At 51.7% G+C, this 25,937-nt stretch overlaps 2 protein-coding genes and 2 long non-coding RNA genes across 5 annotated transcripts in view; 2 read left to right on the forward strand and 2 right to left on the reverse strand.

The window, feature by feature from the left end:
* Positions 1–1,153: 1,153 nt before the first annotated feature.
* On the reverse strand, positions 1,154–8,968 carry ADM2 (adrenomedullin 2). The gene is made up of 2 exons (XM_032222039.1): positions 8,192–8,968; positions 1,154–2,450 (listed from the first exon to the last, which is right to left on the reverse strand). The coding sequence occupies exons 1-2, from the start codon at positions 8,959–8,961 to the stop codon at positions 2,096–2,098; spliced, it is 1,125 nt and encodes a 374-aa protein (XP_032077930.1). The 5' UTR covers positions 8,962–8,968; the 3' UTR covers positions 1,154–2,095.
* Positions 8,969–9,166: 198 nt separating this feature from the next.
* LOC116511818 lies at positions 9,167–11,238 on the forward strand. Its single transcript, XR_004255776.1, has 3 exons — positions 9,167–9,257; positions 9,449–9,570; positions 9,859–11,238. It is a non-coding gene; the product is annotated as an uncharacterized LOC116511818 (long non-coding RNA).
* On the reverse strand, positions 9,909–13,786 carry LOC116511817. The gene is made up of 3 exons (XR_004255775.1): positions 13,045–13,786; positions 12,449–12,554; positions 9,909–10,497 (listed from the first exon to the last, which is right to left on the reverse strand). It is a non-coding gene; the product is annotated as an uncharacterized LOC116511817 (long non-coding RNA).
* Positions 13,787–13,948: 162 nt separating this feature from the next.
* SBF1 (SET binding factor 1) overlaps positions 13,949–25,937 on the forward strand; it is a 48,407-nt gene continuing 36,418 nt past the window's right edge. Inside the window, exon 1 of one of the 2 annotated variants that reach the window (XM_032222022.1) lies at positions 13,949–14,141. In XM_032222022.1, the coding sequence (XP_032077913.1) occupies positions 14,087–14,141 (55 nt within the window). In that variant the 5' untranslated portion in view covers positions 13,949–14,086. The remainder of the gene's footprint in view (positions 14,142–25,937) is intronic. The other variant, XM_032222021.1, reaches the window with a different exon arrangement.

Here is a 25,937-nt window from a genome sequence, read left to right on the forward strand (position 1 = left end):
TTGTTGATGCAGGAAACCGCTGAGTCAGTTCCCAGCCCCTCCGCTTGACTGTTCTCAGAAAGCCCTTATCCAGCAAAGCTGTCTGGCCCTTGGACCCAGGGACAAGCTCTGCTGTCAGAGAACTTTCACCTAGCACTCCAAGGAAGCCAACCCACCTCCATCTGACCCTTCCCTTGGTCAGCAAGGCAGATTTTCCAGATGGTCAGATTTGTCTATGGCTCCAGGGAATTTATACAGGCGTGACCTGTCTCAGAGGAAATTTGGCCATGTGCAGTGCCCGCTTCATCCCACTTCTTAAAAGGCAGCTTTCCAGATCTTTGCATGCTGGGATGAGTGTGTGCAAAAGCCCATTCAGGCCTAGCTGTCTCCAAGGAGGGCCCCGCCAAACCGCCTTCCTTGCCTGCTTGGGGTGGATGTTCAGAAATGCCACTCCTGCAGAACCCGGCTGTTATAACCGAGGGGGCTGTTACGTTCAGCGTTCATTACTTTGGAAGCAGAGTCTGGATGCTGAAATTGCCTCTTGTAGTTGAGGGATTTAGGAAGAACAAACCTGGGTTCTGGGTAATAAGGATCTTTCTGGAGACTTCTAGAAACCCCCCTGGAGGGAAAGCAAGGCTGTGACTTCTGCCCCTTCAAAACAAAACAGCAAGCTCAACCCTCTGTTGCCTTGACCCTTTAACTTCTGGCTGGTCCTTGGTGGGTTAGGGCTTCCTCTTTCAAAAGTCCTGGATTGTTTACTTCCACTCCAAAAAAAAAAAGCAGATTTCTGCCATTTTGTTCTTTTTTACTAAAGCTTCAAAACGTTTTATTTTACTGCATGCGCTATTGAAGCGCCTGGGGGCCAAAAGACATGCTCAGCCTTTGAATGCCAGTGCCTGCCCCAATCAAGGTCACTTCACCCAGACTCAACCCAACACTTGTGTTTCTATCACATGCTTTGCCCAAACACAAATCTATGATGGCGTGACATGTTTTGTGATTTAACAAGATACAGCTTACCATGTAGATAACTTCCTTTTCCATATACCCTGAATCACAAGATACAAAGCCCACTTTACCCTGGTCTAACATGTCTTGTGAACTAGACCAACAAGCATGAGCTGCTATTGAGCAATACAACATGGGTGCCAATAGTTTTCTTTGCATCTTTTATTAACATTCAACACTCCACTTTTCCCAGGGTTTTGTTATGGAAACCTGCCGGCAGCTGCTTTTTGGTGCCTAGAAGACACAATCATCTGCACTGGACTCCAGTCATTAATCAGATCACTATCTGAGGTTATTTTGCTGGAGCAGTTCCACAAAATTCTACCTTCACATGGCAGTTGGGAGAAAAAGCTGCATACTGAGTGACCCAAAGAACAGATCTGGGTTTGAAACGCACCCTGCATTAAGCCTCATCCATATCACTGGGGAGGGGGTGTGGAGCCTGGTGAATTCAAGTGAGGCACCAAAGCCAGGGAATGGGGGCTGAGGAGGTGTACACCCTCCCTTGCAAGCCAACCAGTCTCCCTTTCTCATAGCACACTTGCACAGCTGCACACTTACGTGTGTTACCTAAGCAATAGCAGCAGCACCCCCGCATGAGCCATTCCGAGCGGGAGAGATGCCTCATGTTTGACATTACAGCCCCAAACTTTGAGGTGGTGCACGCAGAGATAAAATCCATGCTTAGATTGTTTTATTAGTTTTAAGAATGTGTGCAAGGAAGAGATTCACTGAAAGCCAAAGCTGGTTCTCCTTTTATGATGCTACCAGTGTTAATATGGAGTTTTGCCATCTATTGCTAAACCTTCATCTCCCTCTTGCCAGTATGAAGGATGAAGTGAGGCTATTATACAGCTGCACCCAGTGCTCCTCCTGAGGTGACAACTGGGACTTCTGCTGCTCAGGCCCCTCCAGCAGCACCCCCTGCCCCACGTTGGCTTTATTTCAAAGCCCACATCCCACCCCACCCACCAGGAGAACGTCCTACATGTAGGTCCAGCAGGAAGACCAGTGGGTGGCATGGCAGGTCGAGGAGGAGGAGAGGGCTGCTGGAAATGTTCAGGGCAAGGAGCGGGTGCCTTTCCGGTCCTGGCATCACTCTCTGCCTTCAGCCATAGCTATGGGGACTATGGAGACTGATGGGAGAAGAATCCTGGCGTCCCAACTGGCCCTTCAGTTGCCAAAGGCGGTGGCTGAGGTTTTGCACTTGGCAAGTGCCCAAAGCACAACCCACGCGCATTAGTTGGGCAGCACGGCGCTTTCGTCGAAGGGCTGGCATCAGTGCGGGCTGGGGCAGAGGGCCATAGCCAAGCTGCAGTGGGTCCAGTCTGGGCCTGAGGAGCTCTCGGAGGAGGAGCAGGCTATCTGCCATCCCAGTCTGCTTCTGAGCCAGCCAAGACAGACTGTTCTTCGATAGCCTCTTGGGAAGCCAGGTAGAATGGTGGTTTGAGTCCCAAGGTTTCCTGTAAAAAAGGAAGAGGAGACGCTTAGAGGGACCCTGAATGGGCAAGAAGGAAAGAAGAGCTGGAGGCGGAGAGATGCTGGGCTCAGGTGCTTCTGGGTGAGAAAGGGGGAATGTTCTTTCCCCCTTCTAGAACTTGATAGACTGAGTTTGAAAGATTGGAGAATCCATGGGTATAGATCCATAATATGGTTAGTCTGGGGGATACAACACGATACATATGTGCTGAGCACAAGGTGTTTTGTGAGTTGTGTGAATTCTGCCTATAGGAATTGTTTTTCATGGCAGTTTATATTCTCCCCCCAAATCAATCTCAGTTGCCACAGGCAGGCAGGCATTAGCTGAAGTCAAGTAGCATTGTATATGTATATGTATATATATATAAAAGGCTCATTTGTTATACCTCCCCTGAAGTATGAGGTGGTGGATCTAACAATGCACTTCAGGTTTCCTGAGGCTGGTGTGTGTTGGAGAAAAGCTGCCAAAACCTTTGATTGGGCCCCTCTGACTTGCTGTTAGTTGCTGCCCCTCCACCCAGGTGCCCCAATTAACGTATCGGCTCCTTTCGTCTTTATTTCGGCCTCTCGGTTTTTCATGAGATTTCTAAAGATGAAGCTGAAATGAGAACATCTGCCCTTTCCATTAGCAAAGGCTGATCAGGAAGTTCTTGCAAATATAAAAGCTGAAAGAAGAAAATAAAGCATCTTGGATAGAGCTGTACTCTGATGCTTCTGCTGCTGTCCCCTGTAGGGAGGAATGGGGAAATCATCTGGCAGGTCCTTTGGGATCAGTGCCCAGAAAGCCTGCCTTCTTTTGGGAACAGCTGGGCAAATCACTGTCATCCTTGCCCTCCAGGGGAAAGAGAAGGACCCTGCAATGAACTGCATGGCTCCCCAGGAGGTGAGGCCAACATGGCTTCCTTCTGGTGGGCCTGCAGGAGCAGCCCAGCAACCAGTCTCTGCCACAGCCTCTACAGGGACCAAGAAGCTAAGATTGGTGTTTCTAGGCTGCATTTTCAGGTGGATAATAGCTGTGGCTCTGCCTCTCAAAAGCCCCCGGTTGCTGAGAACCTGGAGAAATCGCTTTTCCACACAGATAGAGAACAGTATACTTTTCCATGCATGGAATCTGAATCCCAATCTAGAAAAAAATAAACAGCAGAATTGAAATGGAAAACAGCCATTTGAAACCAATTTAAAGTTTAAACACTGGCTTTTCACCTGCTCTTTTTTCCCTTTCTTTCAAGGGGGTGGGGGCAGAGTCCCTTCTTCCCCATCCTCAGGGGCCAGAGCGGTGCTAACAGGGAGGCGAACACTGTCCTTAATCCACATCCAGGAGAAGCCAGGAGGAGGGAGCTCTCCAGGAAAACCAGTTGCTCCCTTCAAGCCCCACATGAAGGCCGGCACTGGGTTTGCCACTCGATCCCTTCCAGGCCTCCAGGCAGCCGGCTGAAGTGCCTTCCTTCCAGGGCAGTAAGGGCAGAGGGAGGAGTGGAAAGGAGGTGGAAGATGGAAAGGGGAGGCCAAGGGGAGGAAAAAAGTGAGGTCAGCGACAGAATCCCTGGCAGGGAGCCTGGGAGATGGCCAGAGGGCAAAGTGAGGAGGGAGGAGCACGTGCAGAGAGGAAAGAAGCTACCTGTCACAGGACACGTACACTGGTAGCCACCCAAGAAGAGTGTGCACAAACACCAGCTGCATCACAGGCACGAGCCTGCACACCCAAGCCGGCTTACACAGAAGCTTTTCATAGTCAGCACCATTTCGGATAGCTCACCAAAACCTAGGGTGGGGCTGGCAGAGTGGAAGCGGGGTTGTGACTTGTGTGACTCTGTTAAAGCAGAGAATGCCTGGTTTCCAAGACCGTGCTGAGGGCGAGGAAGGAAGATGGGGTGTGCCCTCTTGTGCATCTCATGCTGCATCCACTCACAGAAAGCTCCTTCCTTGTGCCTTTCCTTGCATCGCTCTCCCCCCCCCCCCCGTCCCAGCCAAGCCCTTCTGCTAGGAGCTGAAGAGGACATAGAAACGATTCACAAGCGTCTCCTCTTTCCCATTCAGATGCATCTTTCAGGGAACCACAGGATGGCTGGAAAAAAAACTTCCTGAAAAATGACACCCCTCCAATTCAATGCCTGATGGTATCGAACAATGTGCCCAGCAGTTCCTTGGCTTTGACCCGACCATAGCCTGTGACTATGGCCGCTGGCATTTCCTCTTCTGTCCTGTGTTAGCAACCCCATCCCTTCCTGCCAGAGCCCCCCCCCCCCCCTGCAGTGGATGGAGTGACCCGCAGGCTTTAGGGAAGCCAGGGAAACTCCTGGGAACCTTTCCAGCTGTCTTGGTGAAAATCCCCACTGAGGTGGGTGGAGAGCACAGTGTGCTCCGTGGTGGGATACCACATTCAGGTTTGATTTAGACAGTGCAGGGCCAGGTTTCAGTCCTGGGAGCCGGAAGCCTCTCCCACAGCCTAGCCGATGCCACAGAGCTGGTGGGGAGAAGGTGGGGTGGAGGGAAGGCCTCTCAAAAGAATTTGTGGAATACATTGTCATGATGCTTAGTTCTTAATGTGTAAATAACAAGATCTTTGCAGAACCATTATCGCTAACCAAAACTTAGTCTTTTGTTTGCATCCTTTTCCATTTGCTGCTAAGGAGGAACTGTAGATTTGTCTTAAGGAGGAGAGCCATGGCAAAAATCAGAACGCGTCTGGAGCACTGCTCTATGTTGACTAGGTCTTTAGGCAGAAAAGATCTCGCCAGGGCTCTCCTGATTCTTTGGCCAGAGGTGGCCAAAGTCTTGCTCGTAGTGTCATTGCTGGATTCCTGTGATGGTTGGATTACAGAGCATTAAGTTGGATTCTAACCAGGGAAGATATCAGAGGCAAAGTCCTTGCTGTGCTTCTCCATGCGCTCCAACTCAACTCAAGAAAGTTGGTTGCCCTGACTCATGAGAAGCAGAAGCCGGCTCCAGCAAGCCTGGTCTTGCACGCACCGCTTCCTCTGTGGACCTGCAAAGTGCAATGTGAGAAAGAACAGATACACTACAGTTCGCCTCCTCTTCAATCATAGATGGCTGCAGTGAGGGCTTTAGGAATCCTACAACCTGTAGCAAAAGAAGATGTGGCCTTTCTTACTAGTCCAGCTTCCTGTGCTACCCAACAGAAGAAGCAATGCTTCCATCAGCCCTGTCTGTCCTCAGGGTTGGCTGAATTGAGGAGGCAATGGCTGACCCCCTGCTGGCCATGTTCCACTACTGGTGCCTCTTGAGTGCTTGGCTGAAAAACATTTGTTCAGGTTCACTTCCCTGCAGCAATCTAAGTGTCAGCGGAGTGCAACCAGACATGCACTCCTCATCCAATCTCTGTAAGCTACAAAGATGCCTCCAAATTGCCCAAGGACTCCTGGGATGGCACCCAATGTTTGCATGGAGCCCCTTGAAAGGAAAGAGGGTTCTGCGCCCTTGATGCCACTCGTTGATGGCAGTCTTTGATCTTGATCCTGCAATCAGTATGGCAGCGTGGAACGCAGAACAGATAAATTGTGCAGATCGAGGAGGTCTCCCACAGATTTCCTGGTTCCATCCTTGCTGCTAAAACTCTGATTTCTTCTTGTCTTCCTTCTTCTCCAAGGGAAGACCCTCTTGTCCTGCCAAGGCCGAGGAACCAGGGGCCCTGGGGCTTGGCAACCACACCTTGTTTGATATCACTTGCACATGTTGAGTTATCCGCAGCCCAACAAGACATAGAGTCTATTTACAAGACTGCCCTGTATCATCCTTCTCCCTCTAGAAGCATTCTCAGGGTACAGAAAGGACAGCTCTTTATCCATATGAGAAAATCAAATGGTTGGTTAACTTAAATAGGGCAACAACTTTTATGGGAGGGGGAGGACTAAAATAAAAAAGGAAACAATTTCTTTGCTAGGAAAGATATAAAATGCAGCCACAAGATACCTTCAAGAATTGTTTGGGTAGAGGCCAAACAAGGAGGGGTGAATGGAGAAGCCCACTTTCTCCCCCCTTGCACCGCCCCCACGTTCTGTCCCAACATGGACAGGGGGAAAAACCTCTTCTGCCGAGGGTCTCAGCTGTGCCTTCCCTCTCAGGCTGGGCTGGAAGGTCCCTCATCAGCCAGCTGTGCCCACTTGAGAACATGAATGGTTGGGGGAGGGGGGCTGGCCGGCCGGCTGGACGACACACTGGGGCTCTTCCCAATAGACCTGTGTTGCCTTTCTGGCTTTCAAATGGCAAAGAACAGATTTCTTAGGAGACTTCCAGTTTCAACAGCTGATTCATTTTGTAATGATATTGCATCATTGGTGGCAGAAATGCTATGTGGTTCTAATGGTTTCAGGGTGATTCTTAGGTTTGAAGATTTTATTCGACTTGTATGCCGCCCTATTCCCGAGGGACTCAGGGCGGCTAACAAAACCAAGGGGGGGTGGGGAGGACAATACAAAAAGGAAAACCACCAAAAACAAACAACAGTACAAAACAGTCTAAAAGGTCTCAACACACATACCCATTCGAGTAGGGGATGGGACTCAGCAGCCCCAGGCCTGCCGGAACAGCCAGGTTTTAAGGGCTTTACGGAAAGCCTGAAGGGTGGTGAGGGTCCGAATCTCCATGGGGAGATCGTTCCAGAGGGCCGGAGCAGCCACAGAGAAGGCCCTCCTCTGGGTAGTTGCCAGCCGACATTGGCCGGCCGATGGAATTCGGAGGAGGCCTAATCTGTGGGATCTAATGGGCCTTTGGGAGGTAATCGGCAGGAGGCGGTCTTTCAAGTACCCAGGTCCAATACCATGGAGGGCTTGTTTCTATGCCAATTTTTTTCCTAGATGCTCTTAGTGAGCTGACCTCCACTGCAGATGAACAGCTTAAGGGACAAACGTCCAAATGTGAACGAACATGGAATTCATTAGATTTAGGTCATGCTTTGAGGGTCAAAAGATGGACAGCAGCCCTACTATGCACATTTTCCCTAAAGCCAATCAATTGGGTTTACTCCAATTAAAAGTGGATTCCAGCTTTCTTAATTTACTGAGTTATGTAAGCTTGAACCCGTTGATTTCGAAGGGCTCCAGGACACTTAACAAGGTCCTGGGTCATGGCCAGAATACACAAGGCAGCTCTGGAATTCAGTAAGTCCAACTGGCAAGCGTCCATTATTCAACCCCTCCCATCCACACCTGGGACTGTTCACTGCCCCCTCAGCAGGCACCCAGCAGCTGCACAGGGCAAGGGAGGGGGGGGGCAGAGACGGAAAAGGAAGCGGAACCACCACTGAGGTTCCTCGAGGAAGTCTTGAAGCAACAGACCCTTTGTGAGGAAAGCAGCTCAGCTGAATTCCAGGGCTCCGGTGCTAACCCATAAAAAGCTCAAAAAAAGCTTGTAACTCCTCACGGCCGCCAGGCCTGCAAGGAGCCGTCCTCGGGATTTGCTTCTCTAGGGGAAAATTCTGTTCACGGCAGCCGTGGAACCAGCGGCCAAGAGGAAGCGCTGGCCAAGCATCCGCGTCTGGCAGCAGTGGGAAAGGGAGAAGAGAGCAGGCGTATGTGTGCCTGGGAGGATGTCTTTCTTCCCGGTACCGCTGAGTCCCGTCCGGGACTGCCCCGTCCCCTTCCACGCTACCCGGGAAAGGGCCGCCGGAGTGTGAAGGACAGAGCCTGCCCTGCCGGGAGCGGAGCCTTTCTAGGGAGGGCCCCCGAAGGCTCCCGGGGCCGCGTGGAGATGCAGCCAGCGAGCTTACCTGGGCAACGAGAGCCGAGCACCGCGCCTGGACTGGACAGGCTGCCCGCGGAGTTCGGCGGCGGCCAGATGGAGGAAGAGCAGGAGCAGCAGGGGCAGCAGGAGGCGGTGGCGGCTGATGCAACTCTGCCCAGCCGGCAACTGGCGCTTCATGGCGGCAGAAGACGGGACGGACTCCGGAGAGATGCTCGGGAACGGCGACGGAGCCTGCGCTGCCCACTCCCCGTGACGGCTTCCAGACTCGAGGTGGGATTGAGCCGTCGCTCTTCGAGCCTCTCGCGGGGTTAGTTGCCCGTCTTTGCCGTCCGACCCGGCCGGCCCCGGGTTAAATACCGCTCCCTCCCGGTTCCTTCCCCGACGGGGCGGGGAGCCCGGCCCCCACTGAAGCCGTGGCTCTGCTCGGTCCGCCCTGACTCCGGCAGCCGCCTCCTTCGGGGATGGCTGGACAGGAGGTGCGGAGCCAGCACGGGCGGCCCCTCGGAGGGAAGGCGCTCCCTCCAGCCGGCGCGGCTTTTGCCCAGCGGCGGGCGCTTCCCGGGCACGGAGAAGAGAAAGCCAGGCGGGCGCGGCTCCCGGCCCGTGGCTCCCCCGCCGCCCGGGTCGCACCTGCCGTCGGCCTCGTCTCCCATCCCGCAACAAGTCCAGGCTTGTGGTTGCGCCGCCCGGCAGGAGGAGCTCTACTCCGGGACGGGCCACTGCGCGCCGCCTCGCCTCTGCTCCAAGCCCTCCGCTCTTCCGGGCCCCGGTGCGGCGCGGCTGCGGGGGGAGCATCCGGAGCGTCGCGGGTAGCCCCCAGCGGGATGTTGAAGGGCTGGCCGGAGACGACCAGCTACCGCGTCGGCATGACAGCTCGTCCGTGGCTTAAAGCGGCTGGAGCTTCGGGGCAGCGCCGAGGGCTCCGAGCGCTTTCCCACGCCGGTGGCTCTGGCGCAACTACAGGGCAGTCGTGGGAGACGGAACTCCCGTCGTCGGACAACCCGAACTCCACGGTATTAGGCGGAATTTCCCACGTCCTATTTGAAGAGGGGAAGACTTTGCTAGCCTGAAGGGCTGCCTTTGATCTCAAGGTAAATGTCAAAGGGCATTTCAGGTGGCAAAGAAAACCAGCAGCCAAAATAACTGCTACCTGTCTAGTTGTTCAAAAAACCCTCTTCAGAGCCTGTGAAGCAGAGCATCATCCCCAAATGGAGGCAAAAGTGCTCACAGCTCCTAACTCCAGGCAAGTAACTTTCACAGCCAGGTTGCCCATTTGTTTCAGGCTCTTCAGGCGAAAAGCAGAGCTGCACTGCCATCCCACCAGAGGCCTTCCGGTCAGCCTCAGCCACAGTCTTTGACCAGGAGGGCCACTTCCAGCCTTGAATTGAGAGGGGAAAAAACCAGGTATTTGCTGCTCCCTTTGCCCCTCCCCCCTCCCAGTCATTACACTCCCGAGGGCCCTCAAGGGCCAAGCCATGCTGCAACCTCTGTTCTGCCCTGGCAAAGCATCCCAAGAGGGGAGCGCATGGATGCAGTGAGGACATTGCAGGGAAAAAAGGAGGGAAACATGGGAGAGCCTGGATAGCCCTGGTGTGGCTGGACTTCCATCCCAGCCTCCTCTGGCCATCAGAGACAGGTTCACTGCTGATATGCAATTAGTTCAAGAGCCTTCATTTTTTTTTCTCATTCCAGGTTTCTCCAGGCTACAAAACCATGAAATCCATTTACTTGCCTCTTCAGTGTTGATTTAAGAATTACAGGTTCCTCTTTATTTAACATGTTCTCAGAGCAGTTAACAAGATCATAATTTAGCAGTAAACAGTACAATAAAGTGAGTCCATTGGCAAGGAAACAGGACATTTCGGGCACACAAGTCAGAGCAACACTCATTCGCCTCTGATCCAAAGGCTATGCTGAATGGGGGGGGGGGGGGACGTTTGGCCAGTCTAGCAGGTGGCACAAATCACCTGAAGTGCACAACTGCACAACAATGGCATCACCTCCTGGGATGCAGTCGTGTAAAACTCAGCCATCGGTGCCTTAGTGAACAAATTACATTTAAGAAAAAGCATAGCACCGCAAACAGATTCACATGAAGGGTCGCTTGACCCAATGTTCAAAGGGGGCATTACTCCCAAGACTGACAAAGTTAAACACAAAGGGGAATGTTCTGACTTAATTAGTTAACGAGAAGGATGTTCAGTTTAAACTCTCCCACAAGCTGTGGAATTTCTGCAACAGCTCACTATTGTGGCTGGGTGTGAAGCACAGATCTATCATCCATCCATCCATCCACTTACAGGCTGCCCAGCTGCATCAGAATCTGGACGCCTGTAACATTAAAAGCAGGAAAAAATAACACAATGAGAACACAGATTAAACATATCCAAAAAAAGAAGGATACAGGTTGTTTTTGTGAACTAGGGGACTTTTATGACCAGGCCTTACAGATCTACATCCCTGCAGTCACGTGGTCACAATTCAGGCACTTAAAGGTAAAGGTTCCTCTCACACATATGTGCTAGTCGTCCCCAACTCTTGGTAAGTGGCAATCACAGACTTTACTGCAATTATGAGAGTTGCAGATATCTTTCATATCCAAATCAAATAACTCCTCTTCTACCATATGACCCTTCCATATGGATTGGATCAAAATGCTCAATTATTCATTAAATTTATATGCCACTTACTATCCAAATTCCCTAGATTGCAAGGGAAAGGTTAATGGCTTCCAAAAAAGAAATGAACGCCTAGATTCAACCAGTTTTTGCTTCTACTGAATGGAAGCTTCAGTGCTTCGTTTGAAGCATAAGCCTCATTATTATCTTGGGGGTTACAAAAAGGGAAGTATAAACCAAAAGAGGAAAATAATACAGAATCAAACAGAAAAAATACAACAGATGGCTACTTCATTTGGAAAATGTTAACTTCTGATTAGTGCCATGGAGGACACTAACCACAGAAAGGCTTTAACAATTGTTTGGGAAGCAAAGAAAATGGTTGCTAAGAAAAAGGTGCATGTTTTGCTGATAGTTGTGGGAGATAAAGAGATTTTATTGAAAAGCTTAAAGCCCCACAAAAAAAATCATGTGATTCAACTTTACAAAGCTATAATCAGGAACATTTGGAGTCCTTCAGGATTGGGCAGCCTATAAATGTATTAAACATCAACACATCAAAATCATTACTCCATGCAAAGCAATTCCAATTTCATAAGCAGAAACAGAAAGGAATACAACACAATAGCAGAGTTTTTGGCAGCTGCTGCACACTGCTGGCTCATATTGAAATGATTCCAAGATCCCTCTCAGTTACTACTATTGAGCAAGGTACCACCTATACTGTACCTGTACATTTCATTTTTCTGGCCTGAATGTAGAACCTTACTCTTCTCACAATTTCATTTTATTAGATAGTGCCCAATGTTCAAGTCTGTCAAGATCCTTCTGTATCTTAAGCCTATCTTCTGGAGTGTTGGCTATTCCTGCCAGCTTGGTGTCATCTGCAAATTTGATGAATTCCCCATTTATTCCCTCATCCAAAACATTGATGAAGATGTTGAAGAGTACTGGGCCTAAAACAGAGCCTTGGGGTACTCCACTACATACTTCAGATGCAGTTCCATTGAGGACTACACGTTGAGTATGGTTGGTCAGCCAGTTACGAATCCATCTGGTGGTGATGCTGTTTAACCTACATTCTTCTACTTTATCTAGTAGTAGGTTATGGTCTACCTTATCAAATGCCTTACTGAAGTCCAAGTAAACTATATCGCACTTTGTCAAAGAATGAAATAAGATTAGTCTGGCATGATCTGTTTTTGACAAATCCATGTTGGCTTTTAACTATTTGTTTAGTTATAGGTATTTGCTAATTCGTTGCTTGATTATCTTTTCCAGAATCTTTCCTGGTATTGAGGTCAGGCTGATACTACAGACCGTAGTTTCCTGGATCTATTTTTCCCCTTTTTTGAAGATGGGAACCACATCAGCTCTTTTCCAATCCTCTGGCAGTTCCCCTCTGTTCCAGGATCTCTGAAAGATATAGTTCAGTGGTTCTGAGAGTTAAAGGGCCACTACCCTATTCCTTTTTGTCTTTCTGACTCCCCCTTTGTAGCCAGCAGCTCCAATCACCAGCCTCAGGGAAGTTCAAATGAAATGGAGTTAAAGGACCACTACCTTAGTCCTCTTTGTCTCTCTGACTCCCCCCTTGTAGCCAGCAGTTCCAATCACCAGCTGCTAAGGGAGGAATTTGATAACGAAAATGGAAGTGGATGGCAAACCTGAAACTCTTATACAGCAGCCTAAAGAAGTGAAGAGATTGGCAACCGTGGTTCTTTTCAGCAGCATCTGCAAGATCTTGTTGCGTTCATCAGAAGGAAACTCCACCTGTGGTTATATATGTGAATGAGACATAAAAACACAAGCAGTGCCCTGCTGGATCAGGCTCCCAGCCCGTCCAGTCCATCCCTCCGCTCTCTCAGCGGCCGGTCTATTGCCCACAGCCTCCCAGCAGGTGGTCTCCGGAGGTAACCCACCAGGATCCAGAGGAGGCCCCAACAAAAAGGACCCGCTACGTGATGCCACGAGGCTGCTTTTGTTAACCTGACCCTCCCCTTCCCCTGTGGACTCCACGGGCTATCAGCTATTTTTCACCATGAATTTCAGCAGCATCTCTGAGCTAGCTACTCAACAAACGCCGTTGATAATACAGTTTAAAAGACTAGAGAGAAGGGATGCTGTAAAATGTAATAACCAGGAAGGCTACAATTCCTCAAACCCGAGAAGTGGCACTACTGGACAAAACAGTATTAGGAGCTTTCACAGAAGCCATGAAAACGGTGCTGGATTTGGTGCCCACGTTGAAACCTCCCCTTACCAGAAAAGTCAGCTTGTGACGCTGCACAAATAGGTATCGGCACGGTTGTGGCTCCTATTATGAAAGAGCAGCCGGTGCCCAGGGCGTTTGCACCCCATTCCCGCAGGGCTGCAACAGGATCCAATTCTCCAATTCAGGATAGAGCTGGAAGGGACCCTGGAGGTCTTCTAGCCCAACCCTCCCCCCCTCGCTCCAGCAGGAGACCCCAGGACCACTTCGGGCAGGCGGCCGTCCAGCCCCTCCAGGGGTGGAGCCCCCACAGCTTCTGGAGGCTCATGGTCCTCACTCCCGGGAAGCTTCCCACTCCGGGACCCATGTTCCACAGCCGCTCTTCGCTCTCTTCCTCCAAGGGATCCTGCTCCAGCTCCGGGGCTCCTTCCCGGGCGGAGGGCCGGTGGCAAAAGGGCGCCGAAGAGAAGGCGGGCGGCTTCGGGCTCCTCCTGGGCCAGGCACCGGAGGCCTCCGGGGAGCAGCCTCGCCCGACCCCACCAGGCAGCGCAGGAAAGCAGCCCGGCAATCGAGGGCCCCGCTCCTCTCCTTGGGGAGGACGGAGCGGGGCCGCGCAAATCGCCCCTCCCGCCCCGCCCCCGCAACACCGGCAGGCAGCTCCGGAGGTGGGGGGGGGAGGGAGGGGGCGGCGCCTGGGCCGGAAACGCCCCTGGGGAGGAGGGCCCGTGCCGCGGAGGGCGGGCGGAAGCGCCTCGGCGAAGGGCCCCCGCCACCTCCGCGCGGACACGGGAAGGGGCAGCCCCTTGCAGCCGGCCGCCAATCCGGCCGCGCTTTCTTCGCGGACCTGCTCTCCATTGGCTGGATCCTGGAGCTGCGCCTGCGCCCTGCGCTCGTTCTGGGCAGGCTGGCCTCCCGCCGCTCGGGCAAGATGGCGGCGGCGGCGGCGGCGTTGGAGGCGGCCGGGGGTGGAGGGGCGGCGGCGGGAGCGACAGTGGCGGCGCCTGGACGGCGATGATCCGCAAGGCGGCCGCCGCCTCCTTCTCCTCCTCCTCCTCCTCCGGCGGTGGCGGCGGCTCCGCGGAGCTTCTCCGGCATGGCGCGCCTCGCCGACTACTTCGTGGTGGTCGCCTTCGGCCCGGGCAAGCGCGGTGAGCGACCGGGCGGGCGGGCGGGCGGGCGAGCTGGGCGGGCACCTCACGCTCCGGACTGGGCCCGCGGAGGCGTCTCTCCGAGTAACGGGCAGCTGGGGCTTCGGGGAAGAGGAGCCGGCGCCGAGCCTCTTGCGCTTCCCGGGTGCCGGAGGCTCCGCTCGCTCTGCGGCGCTGCCCGGAAGGCCTCCGGGGCTGGGCTTTCGCACCGGGACGCTCGGCGGCCGCTGCTACGAAGAGGCGCCGGTCGCCGCCCGATCGCCGCGAGAGCTCCCGGGGAGGGCCGCGAGCATCCAGGCCGCGGAGCATCTCTCGCCGCCGAGCGGGGGCTGGGCCGCGGTTCCCCGGCAGCCGGAAGGCGTCGGTGCGCCGGCGTCGGCCCGGGGGAAGAAGCTTCGGTCTCCGGTGGCGGAGGGGCTCCGGGCCCTCGCGGGACGCCGTGGGCTGGAAGGGCCCGGTGGGGAGGGGAGGGTGACGGGCGGAAGGTCTGAGCTCTGAGCTCTCCGCCGCCGGTTCTCCCGCTTGGCGCGCGGCGTTCTCCCCGGGGCTCCCCGGGCGGCCTTTCCGGGCGGAGCCTTCAGGGCGGAGCAGGTTTCGGTCCTTTCGCGATGAGCAGAACAGAAAAAAAACGGTGGCGGAAGTGGGCCGCTCAGATCAGCAGGAAAGCCGTGCCTGCCCTCGCCCTGCCTCGGCCCACCCAGCAAGGGGGCCAAGCGCGGAGCCCGGTTTTCAGGCGTTTCGTCTTTGCAGGGGCGCTTCCGGTGATCCCGACAGGGCTGCTACTTAATCCCCATCTAGCCGCTGCCCAACCGTCCTTGGGCCGGTTTAACTGGGCGAAACCCCCAGCTGCTCCCCTGCCGCCCTCAATTCCCCCGAAGAAGCCCCAGCAGCTCTGGGCCGGCCGGAGCAGCAGCAGCAGCAGCAGCAGCGTCGTCTGACAGGCTGGGCTTGTGGACGGGAAGCCACTGAGCGCTGCGGGCAAAGATGTTCTGTTAACCACAAAAGAGGGAGGAAATGAGGCAACCCGAGAAAATTCAGTTTATTAGCAATCCGATTTAATATAGCAGAAGGTTGGAAAACTGCAGCAGAACTTTCCTTGGATAGATAGCATTTAAAAGTGTGGGGAATAGCATTGACTGAAATACAGCAACAAAAGCCTTTAATCATACAGAGTCTTTGTATTTCAGCCCTACCAAGAAAGCTGTCCCCACAAGTTCTGTTTCTGCAATTGTCTTTATAGAAAAAAAATTGGATGCTTCTTAAAATTAAAAACTGAGTTGTGTTTTCCCAAATTATCCATGTTGTACTTTTAAGTACTTTCTGTTGCTACTTAAATAAGAAGCATTTGGGGTTTGATTTTGTTCATTTTTTCTATGTATTTAAAAAAATAATTAAAAACACAGACTAGTGAGAAAGACATTAGAATTAGGTAAAACATTCTCTTTGTCAAACCCAAGTGGTGTGTTAAGGCCCTGAGATCTGTGCTTTCAGTTCACTCCTGCTGCTGGCTAACAGACCAGTCGGGTAAACCCTCCTCTATCACTGGAGGGAGAAACAGGCGTGGGAAACCAAGGAGAATCTTCCAAAGACCTAAAAAGGGGCTCCCACCCTCCAATCCGTGTGCTAAAGGGCACCAGGGGGCAGATAGCAACAGTGCTAAAGGTGATCAGGTGAGGATGGAAGCAGCTGGGCCAGCTCTAGAAATTTCAGTAAATTTCTGGGAAAAATCATATTCTTGAGCCTGCTGGCATATAAATTTAATAAATTATTTAATCAGTGGAGATTTATAAGGAAAGGAATCTTATGTATTGTTTGAATTCTTTTAAGTACTTTGAAATAATTCATTGAAAATTTGATTGAGTATTTTAGATTGTAAATTTCAGGTTAATATTGACATTAATAAATAGTTAAGTGTGGCAGAGAATCTATGGGGAATAATAAATATTGTTAAAATGGGTGTTACTTCAAGACTGTTACTTACCATTGGAAGAATTATTGTGTTGCTACTTGTTAGGTATTTAACATATTTTGATACGATGTTGAGAAAGGTTCAATAGGATGGGCAAACTTGAAGGTCATTCTTATCGAAATGACCACTTAAGAAAATTGGGGCAGTGGGGTGGGGGGAGGACGACTTTCCCAATTTCCATTTCCATCACTGTACTTACATTTTGAACTTTTTACTGTGGAATCTTAAGTGATTCTCCTTAACATCATGTGACCGCAATCCTGGCCCTTCCAGCTGCCCTTAACCAAGAATTGTGGAGCCTCCGGTGAGGAAGAGTGGGGGTGCCCCAAGGGGTGCCACACACAAGTTGGGGGGTGCTGCAGTGCAGCGCAAAGCTGCAACCTTCCTCAGGAGCCTCACCTGCCCCAGCCCAGTAAAACTGCTTCCTGCCTTCACCGGTGGTTGACATTCATCTCTGCACCATGCTGCTGAGTCATAATAATGAATTCATTGGACAAAAAGTAGGGCTTGCCATGAAGCAAGGTATTCAGAACCACCTTCTCTAACCAGAACTGACCTATCATCCATTGTCTGCATCCCAGGAGAAACTCCTTATAATCCCACGGTTTTTGTGAGCTAAGGGAGGGAGGGAGGGGTGAAGTAAGGAGGCTGTCTCCTTCCATCACCACCCCAATATTCTAGAACAGCCTCCCTTGAGGTGTTAGACTGGGCCACAGAAGGATGATTTTAATTAAAGACTGGATTATTCTGGAGGGACTTTAACAGCTGAATGTTGTCTGGTTACTATTCTGTCTTTGCAGAATGAGGGTTAGGGCTGGGGCTGAAAGAAGCCCTGCTTTGGGGCAGGAGAGATCGCCATTGGCTGGGCCATCTGGACCTTCAAAGGTTTGGCCTTTGACCGAGAAGAAGCCATTTTTTCACAGCCCTTTGGCTTGACGTTGTAGCGTATATCAGGGAGATGAGGTGAAGCTGTGAAGCAGAAGTTGGCCTGGGAGTCAGCATGAGAGCAGTCACTGGCAGGAAGGGAGGCTGGTTGTGGTGGGGAAAAAACTGGCTTTCCTTTCCACCGAGAACGTGCAGAGAATGCCCGCAGCAGTGATTCTTAAAGGTTTTGCTTTTAAAACATGTGTTACCTAGGTCTGGCTGAGGTGGGAGAGGCCTCTCCCACCCCTCTTGGCTTGGACGGGGCAGTTTGTGATGTAGTGGGAGGTGGGAAGGAAAGAGGGAGGGAACAAAGGAAGGTGGGAAGGAAGGAAAGGAAGACTGCCGTCGGGAGGGACAGCATCTCCTATTCATTTGGAGAGTTTGCCATTTCAGTACAGAAATGCCTTCCCTCTCTGCACAACAGGTTTCCTTTCTGAGCAGGCCAACGTGAACTGTGGTGTGGCAGTGGATTTCGTTACATTTCTTGTCTTTGGGGAGTTTAATGTTTGTGCTGACATGACTCAATTAAAAGGGGCGGATGACCTCATCTTGTCCCAACTGTCCAGCTCTCGGGGCATGACTGGGCGCCCAGGTGCACGGCACTTTATACTGTGCTTGGTCGTGCAGAGAAAGCGTTGGGGATTTCTGTAACTTCGTTCTGATGGGCAGATCTTCCCACCCATTTAAGATAACCTGAAATCACAGCAGCCCCCAGATGAGCTTCAGAAAAACCCTAAAAATTGGGCTTTTTAGGAGAATCCCAAAAGTGGACAGAAGTGGGTTTGTACATCTCCATCCTAGGTAGCAGTTAAGGTGTTCCTAGATCAGGAAGCGTTATTGATGGTTAATCATGCGTCTTGTTTGGATTGGCGCAATTCGCTCTTCGTGGGGCTGCCCTTGAAGACCATCTGGAAATTCTGGCTGCTCGTCAACATGGCAGTGCAATTAGTAACAGGCTCAGCTAGGTTTGGCGTGTGACATCACCGCTTCAGGAACGGCACCAGCTTTCAGTCGGTTTCTGAGTGCTTATTGTTCTGCTTGAAATCTTCAAAGCTCTTCATGAATTAAGATCTGGATATCTTGGAGTGAAATCTGTTCATTCAGTGAGATCCAGTAAAGAAGACCTGCTCGGGGTTCCAAGCTCTGGGGAACGTTGCCACTAGAGGCAGGCTTTTTCTGTGGCAGGCCCCATCCTTTGAAGCAGCAGGCCCCTGAAGGAAATGGTCTTCCAGAAGCCAAGGGAGGCCTGGCTCTTTCGGTGCACCTGTGGAGGTTTTCCTGAAGAGACGGTGCTATCCGTCATTATATTGAGGGAGAGGTGTATCATCCAACGTCACACCCACCTGGGTCAACTTAGGGGGTTGGGAGAGGAGGAGTTGCATCATGGCGGTTAGGCTTTCTGCAAGGTTGCGCCCGGTCAGAGTTGCGGTCGGGGCGATCCAGCACAAGGCCTCTGCTTCCTGAGCTGCCTCTGGGCTCTGCCCAGTTGTGCTTAACATCTATATAAAAGCCACCGGGTGAGGTCGTCTCTTGACATGTTTGCCAGTGATACTCAGTCGTACATCTCTACCCAGGGGGAGCCACGTGATGCCATTGAGCTCCTTCCTCAGTGCCTGGTGGCCGTGAAGGTCAGGAAGGGGTGGGGTGGGGAAAGATCTTAGTTAAATCCTGTCGAGGATTGAGTGGATTTTAAGGTCCTCTGCATCAGGCACGAAAGACCAAGACCACAGGAATCTTCCCAAGCAGAGGTTAGCACCTGCTTGGAATTAGTTACGGGCCGATGGCTTTCAAAAGGGATTGGACCGAATTTGCTTATGGCTACGTAGGGACTCCAGGCCGATCCCCTCTTTTTACTCTGCTCCCAGACTCTGCCTTCCTGCACCCTGGCTCTGGTGGTTTTCCCTCGTTAACTCTTCCTGGAGGTGCACTTCTGCAAGTCAGAGCGGAGGCGCAATTTGGGGCCCTCCTGGATTCACCTCTCCTGCCCAAAGAGCAGGTGGCTGTTGTGGTAACGGGGCATTTGCACAGGTTGCTGCCTCAGGCATGATCATTCCTGGACCAGGAAGCCTTGCTGATGAAGACTTATGCCTTAGTCTCAGAGTCTGTCTCTGTCTGTCTGTCTGTCTCCCTCCCCGCCCCTCTCACACACGCAACACACAAACACAAAACCACACACAAACCAATGTGGATTGCTGTAGCATTGTGTACTTGGGGCTGCCCTTGAAGAAGCTGTGGGTGATCCAGAATGCAGTGGTGTGGGCAGTTTGGGGAGTTTCTGGATTCCAGGATGGTTCCAGGTGTGATTCATGGTGCTGATCATCACCTAAAAAGCCCCCAGAAGGGTTTTGACTGGGACAAATGCAGAGTCTTATATTTGGGTAGGAAAAATTAGACCTGAGGATTGGTTGGAGGAGCACTGTGAGCAGAAGTACGTGTGGGAGTGGATCTGGATGTCTTGACGGACTTCAGATGAAACACAAAGAGCATTTGCAGGAAACGCAAAGTCCCTGAGTCCCTGGCTGCTTCCAAAGAAAGGCAGTCTTAAAATAATGGGAGCCCTTGTCCCTTTCCATTGGGAGAGGAGGACTAGCAGGTGAAGACCTTCTGAGGGTTTGATAAAGTCTATCCTGGAGAAGGTGTGAGAGACTCCAGAGCTTTCTTCACATCTCGGAAGGCGTGTCATTCACGCAGCAGGCAGGCGGGCTGGCAGGCGGGCGTGTGCATAGTAGTACCGACAGTCGCAGGGGATGTGGAGAGGCCGAATCCCCTGTCCTGGTGGAGGTTGGGCCAGGGCTTAGGCAGCGCTCCTTCCTCCGGCCCTTCTCCCCTGCGAGTGCGGACGAGGCAGCCGAGGCAGCCCTTGACGTGGCTTTGATGTGTTTAGCCTGTCAAACCTTTCAGTGTCCTGCTTGAGCAAAGTCGAGGGCCCCGAGCACCAAAGGCCTCAAAAAGGTTGTTTTGGAGCTGGGGAAAAAGACGGGCAAAGGGCCCCTCTGCAAAATAACACCGGAATGGGAAAGCCTGGGACCTTCTCTTCTTAAAGGGGAGGCTGGGGATTTTATGATGGGAAATGCTTCTTCTCACGGTCCATAATGCAGAGGAGGCAGAATTTTCTGCCATTATAAACTATGTATTTATAATTTATCTTCTGAGGCAGGTAGTCCTCCACTTACGACCATTTGTTTAGTGACCATTTGAAGTTACAATAGCACTAAAAAAGTGGTACGATTTTTTTCCCTCACACTTGCAGCATGCCTGTGGTCACGTGATCAAAATTTGCATGCTTGGCTACTGGCTCATACTTACGACGGTTGCAGTGTCCCAGGGCCACGTTTGACCCTTTTGCAACCCCCTGAAGAGTAAAGTCAACGTGGAAGCCAGATCCACTTTACAAGCAACTGATTAGCTTAACAAGTACAGTGATTCACTTAGAACTCTGGCAAGGAAGGTCCCGGAATGGAGCAAAATCCACTTGACAACTGTCTCACAGCGACATAAACTTTGCATTCAGTTGTGGCCATAAGTCGAGAGCTCCCTGAGTAACAGAATAGCAGAGTTCGAAGGGACCTTGGAGGTCTTCTAGTCCAAGCCCTTCTGTGCCATTCCGGACAAATGGCCGTCCGTTCTCTCCTTAAAAGCCTCCAGTGACGGAGCAAACACGACCTCTGGAGGGAAGCTCTTGCGCTGACTCCCCTTGTCCTCACTGTCAGGAAGCTTCTCCTCCGTTCCAGGCTGCTTCCTCTCCTTGGTGGGTTTCCATCCTTCTTGTCCTGCCCTCGGGGGGGGGGGGCTTTGGAGAATAGGTGGGAACCCCCCACCCACCCCCGCTCTTCCTTTGGGCAGCCCCTCCAAAGAACACAATGCCTGTATTGGGAGGTACCTGCAAACCTAAGATAAAGTGGTTGCCTTAAAGCGCACGAAGTGAGTGGCCTGATCTTGAAGAGCAGCTTTCTCAGGATGTCACTGTAGATGCTGCTCCTTTGACTTGACTGGACCTGGAATTACGGTGGTGCGTTATTAAGCAGGTCACCATCTCACTCTGCCCGGTTTTATTACTTTTGTTTTTGCTCCTTAAATAAATGTCATGATCGCAACGTGAACCCTGTTTAGACATTCTTTCTTGTAAACCATAAGTAAACACCGGTTTCTGGCCAAAAAAGGTAATTAATTGTGGACGCACAGAGCCGTAAATGCCGGCCAGTTCCCAGGTGCGCAAAATGATACCATGTGATTTGGGGGGGGGGAGAGGGGTTGACTGTCGGAACTAAACGGGTCATAAGAAATTTTTGGGAGGATCTGTTGTAACTTCAAATGGTTGCTAAGCAACCGGTTGTAAGTCGAGGACTCCCTGTAAAATGATCTCCCATTAGTTTGTTCAAGTCATTTCTGCTTCCTGGGAACTGGCTGTTCTAGTGCCTGAGGGGGGGTGCGACCTGCCCGAAGCCTTCTGGCTCCCTTCGTCTCCAAGGCAGGACGCAGCTTCCCCGTTTCACGGCATCAAACTGGCTCTCAAAAATAGCCGTAAAATAGACGATGCGCTACAAGAACCCAAACCTGCAAATCTGTAGAGCTGCTTAGGAAGCTCGGTCCCAGCATGCACAATGGGGGGGAGCCGGCCGGATGCTTGGGCTTTGTGGGGACAGGCGAGACGGTGATTGTGCCAGCCGAGCCAGACCCACATCTCCCAAGCAGGCCCACAAGCAGCCGAGGTTTTGCAGCCCTGAAGGTTGAATGGATGCCTCTGTTAGTTTGAGCCCACCTTCGTTTTGTACTCTCACACGGTGGGCTCCCTGGTGCATTTGGGAAAGTTTGGATGCAAAAAGATTTTATGTTGTCCTTCAGGAGATTTGTGTTAGATCCAGATCCACCTAACCAGATCCCTTTAAAAACATTTTGTCCCCGCATCTGTTCACTTTATTGCTCGCTGCTTCTCTTCCATTAAATAGAGCCATAAAAATGAGAGTCTTTCACTTCCTGCATTCTGACATCAGAGTGCAATGAAACACGTTGCCTATCGCTTGGAAAAGAACACTTGTGACCTCGTGGAACGTTTAACAATAAAACAGTTAACCTGAAAAGTTCTGGGCCTCAGGGTCCCGCTTGGGAGGCTGGCATTTCCCACCTGACTCTTGCCAAGGGCCTTATCTCCCCGTGAAGCCCTGGACGCTGAGGACTGGGAGAATGTCTCTGGGTCTTCCATTTTACCAGCTGCAAAGACAAGTCCCCTCCTCCTGCTTAGCGTGTGATGCGTTCCCTTGGTCTGCGCCAGGAGAAAGCTAGGATCACGATCCCCTGGCCTGGCCTGAGGAGCCTAGTGGAAACATGGCTGGTGGCTTTTCTATTGCCTGCCTCTCTTGAGGGTTATGGCATCCTGTCACGTTAAGGAAGATTCATGGAACAAGCTTCTTTTCAGCTTTGTTTCTCCTATAAGCTGTGCTGAGCGTCTGTTGTTTCCAGATTTTCTAAACAAGAAAAATATGTTTTTTGCATTGTTTGAGGCCGCAAGCAACGTTTCAGCAAGGAATTCCCCTTCCTGAGGAATAGGTGCTCAGGTTTGATGCAACTGCCATTCGGAAGGTTCTGCGGAAAGTCAACACTCGGAAAGCTGCGGGTCCTAATAATATCCCTGGGCGGGTACTTAAGGAGCGTGCTGGCCAGCTGGCCACTGTTGTCTCAGGCATCCTCAATCTCATGGCTCCTTCATGTTTCAAGGCTGCAATCATTGGACTGGTGTCCCAAAAAACTATCATCGCATGCCTTAATGATTACCATCTGGTTGCCATTCCCTTCCACTGTGATGACGTGTTTTGAGAGATTGGTAAAAGGACTACAGGATCTCATGCTTTCCCCCTACATTTGACCCCATCGGAAGAACCGCTCTATAGATGGTGCACTTTCCTGGGTGCCCCTGGAGGAGGAGAAGGAGGAGGAGGCTCATGTGCAAAGGCTGTTTGTTGATTTTAGTTTGGCCTTCACCACAATCCTTCCTCAGCCTTTGGTGAACAAACTGGGCCTATTAGGTTTCTATATGTACCTGGATACTTGATTTCCTTAGTGATGGGCCTCAGTTTCTGCGAGTTGGAAGAAAAGTTTCTGATTGCTTGAGGGCATTTCCCAGGTCAGAGGTCTCACAGAGTGATGGCCAACCTATTGGACTGCATTGTGGCGAAGGGAAGGCCTCCTGTTTTCTACCCTCGGACATTTGCTCTCAGGATCACACTTGACAAAGGCCTTTGTCTTTTGCTGTGTGTCTGTGTGCATGTCATTTCAACAAAAAGGGTAATTGTGTAGGCTATTTGTGGAATTTTGTTAGTAATAGAGGTAGTGTTTTCCCAGTTTTTAATTTTAAAGAAAACAAAACTTAAAACTTACTGATAAAGCAAAATACAAAACCTATAGAGCACTGAAATGGATGTGTGAACACTGGACATCAAGGTGTGTGTTCTCGCTCTCCCTCCCTCCCTCCCTCCCTCCCCCTCTCTCTTGAGTTTTTCACTCATTTATTTATTCATTCTTTTGTTCACGCTTTTGTTTCATTTGTATAGCTCACCTAATTAAAACCGCCATGCTGACAAAAATAACCCCCACCCCAAACAAGGTACAGATATCAGTTAAAATAAAAACCACTTGCTCGTTTTCTTGCAGACGTGTCATTAGCCAGACTAGGTAACATCATCAGTGCACTGCAAGAAAACAAGCAAGCCCAGGGAGCACCAAGGAGCCCTCATGGGGTCAGCCCTGAGCTACGGACCTTCTCCTTTAGTAGTAAAAGGGTGAGAGCAACCGTCACCAGATGCTACCAGATGTTTCACCATCCTTGGTCAACCTTTGGCTGTTTGCAGGCACTTAAGAAATAGACTAATAGGCAGTAATTTTTACTTGCTCCTTTTGTGGTTTACTTAGCCCAATTTCCTGTATTAGAGGTTGCAAACCAAGTTGGTTGTCGCCACTACAAGTGAGAACCGTTATGTGTAGTAACTTGTAACTCTGTCTCTTCATTTAATTGAGCATATTGTCTCAATATTTATGCAATATTTATTATATATTTTATTTGTTAATAAACATTTATGTCAAGTTTAGATTACCTTTGAAACTTGCTATTGGGCCTTTTGGCAGTAATAAAAATGAACCGATGTCTTGGTAGATCATAAGCGGAATATAAACCTTACTGAGACGCTAGTGCAAAAACACAAATCGTGTCCTTAGCTGCTTTGTCAGAAATACAAGGTCAGGTTTGGGTGAGATCCTCATTTCTCCCCACTATTCTGCTCCAGTTATGCCACACCTGGAACACCGCGTCAGTTTTCGGCATCTAGTTGGGGAAGCAGGCAATGTGGGCAAGGCAAGGGGCTGCCTTCCCTTTGACCCTCCCCAGCCCCTGCGTCTCTGCCCCTGCGTCTCTGCCCTTTGGGCTGCCTCTGCTGGCCCTGCTGCCCTTCATGGCCGCCCTCCCTCTGCCCATGAGGGGTGCCTTGCCAGGCCCTGTGCGAGGCGCCTGCCAGTTGCACCAGGCCCTCTTCCCGAGGCTTCCTTCCCCAAGGATTGTGGGAACAGCAACTGCGATTTGGAGAGCAGCAGGTGTATCTTCCTCCCTGGGCTTACGAGGTCTCAGCCATCTTCTGGGAGGAGGGGGGCCAGAGGGCCCTCGGGAAGGAAGCCTCCTACAGCCGGCAGTGCCCCGCAGAGGCGGCTGGGTGGCAAGGGGCCAGCAGGCACAGGGCAGCAAGGGTGGAGGGACCTGCGGAGCAGAGGGCGGCAGCCGGATCGCTGCAGCTTGGCGCTGTGGGGCCTGGATGTGGGGTGGCACTGAGCCTGAAGCAGAGGCCTGGGGGTGGGTGGGTGGGGGGCAAGCTGTCTGAGACTGCCGAAAGCCCCAGATGCCGGCCTCAGTCCCAGGGCCGCCTCTGCCACCGAGAAGTGTGCCACCGTGCAGGAGACCAAATGGGGGGGGTGGTAGATGGGTGGGGAACTGAAGTGCTGCAACGGTCATAATGTTGGGGGCTGGGCACAAGTACTGGGTGTTCAGCGCCACCATAACTTGTTGAGCAAGTGGTCATAAAATGGACGTGTTTTGTCCTTTTTGTCCGGAGAGGTATGTGGTGGGGAGACATGAAAGGTGTCTGAAATTGTGTAGCTGGTGGATGTGTTTCCTTGCAGATACTTGTTTAAATATGGGTGGATGCGTCTGGGCTGTCATTTGTCAGGGATACTGAGATAATATTTGTGGGAGGCAAGAGTAGATCTTGCCGCGCCTCCCTGTGCCTGGCTAAAAATCCCGAGAGCCCGCCCGGTGACCAGGAGAACAGTCCCATCCTGCCGTGCCTTGAGAAAGGAATGAATGGCAGGATTGGGGCCATCCAAATTTCCGGAGTATTGTTCTGAAGGAGGCTCCGCAACAGAAAAGCTGAGGTCCCCCCAGAGCCTTCTGGGATGCTACTGTTGACTGGAGGGGGCTGGGGGGGAGAGGGAAGACCCAGGCATCAAGTGGAGAGAGGCGGCCCTGCGAATGGCCCATGGGTCCCATACCCTGAAGGGCTCTACAGGGCCTCCTGGAAGACGGGGGGGGGGGGGGTGTCTCCCAGCCACAGTCGCTCCAGCCCCACCTCCAGTCAAAAAGGCCACCTTTTAATAAACTGAGAGTAGTGATAAGGAGGATTTCATGACAGAAGGAAGATGAAAAAGGAGGATGATGGTATAGGGTTTCCTGCCTGAGCAGTTGGCGGTTGGACTAGAAGATCTCCAAGGTCCTTTCCAGCTCCGTTACGCTGCTAGTTGTGTTTTACGTACAGGGAGGATGAAAATGCATGGTGAACTTGCCACTTAGTAAAGACGGACTCCACCCCATTCCTGCGAAAGGGCCAGGAGGAGAGCTGTTCCCAAGGTGGGAAGGGAAGAGGAGGAAG

Source organism: Thamnophis elegans, chromosome 7, assembly GCF_009769535.1.
Source record: "Thamnophis elegans isolate rThaEle1 chromosome 7, rThaEle1.pri, whole genome shotgun sequence".
Classification (NCBI taxonomy): domain Eukaryota; kingdom Metazoa; phylum Chordata; class Lepidosauria; order Squamata; family Colubridae; genus Thamnophis; species Thamnophis elegans.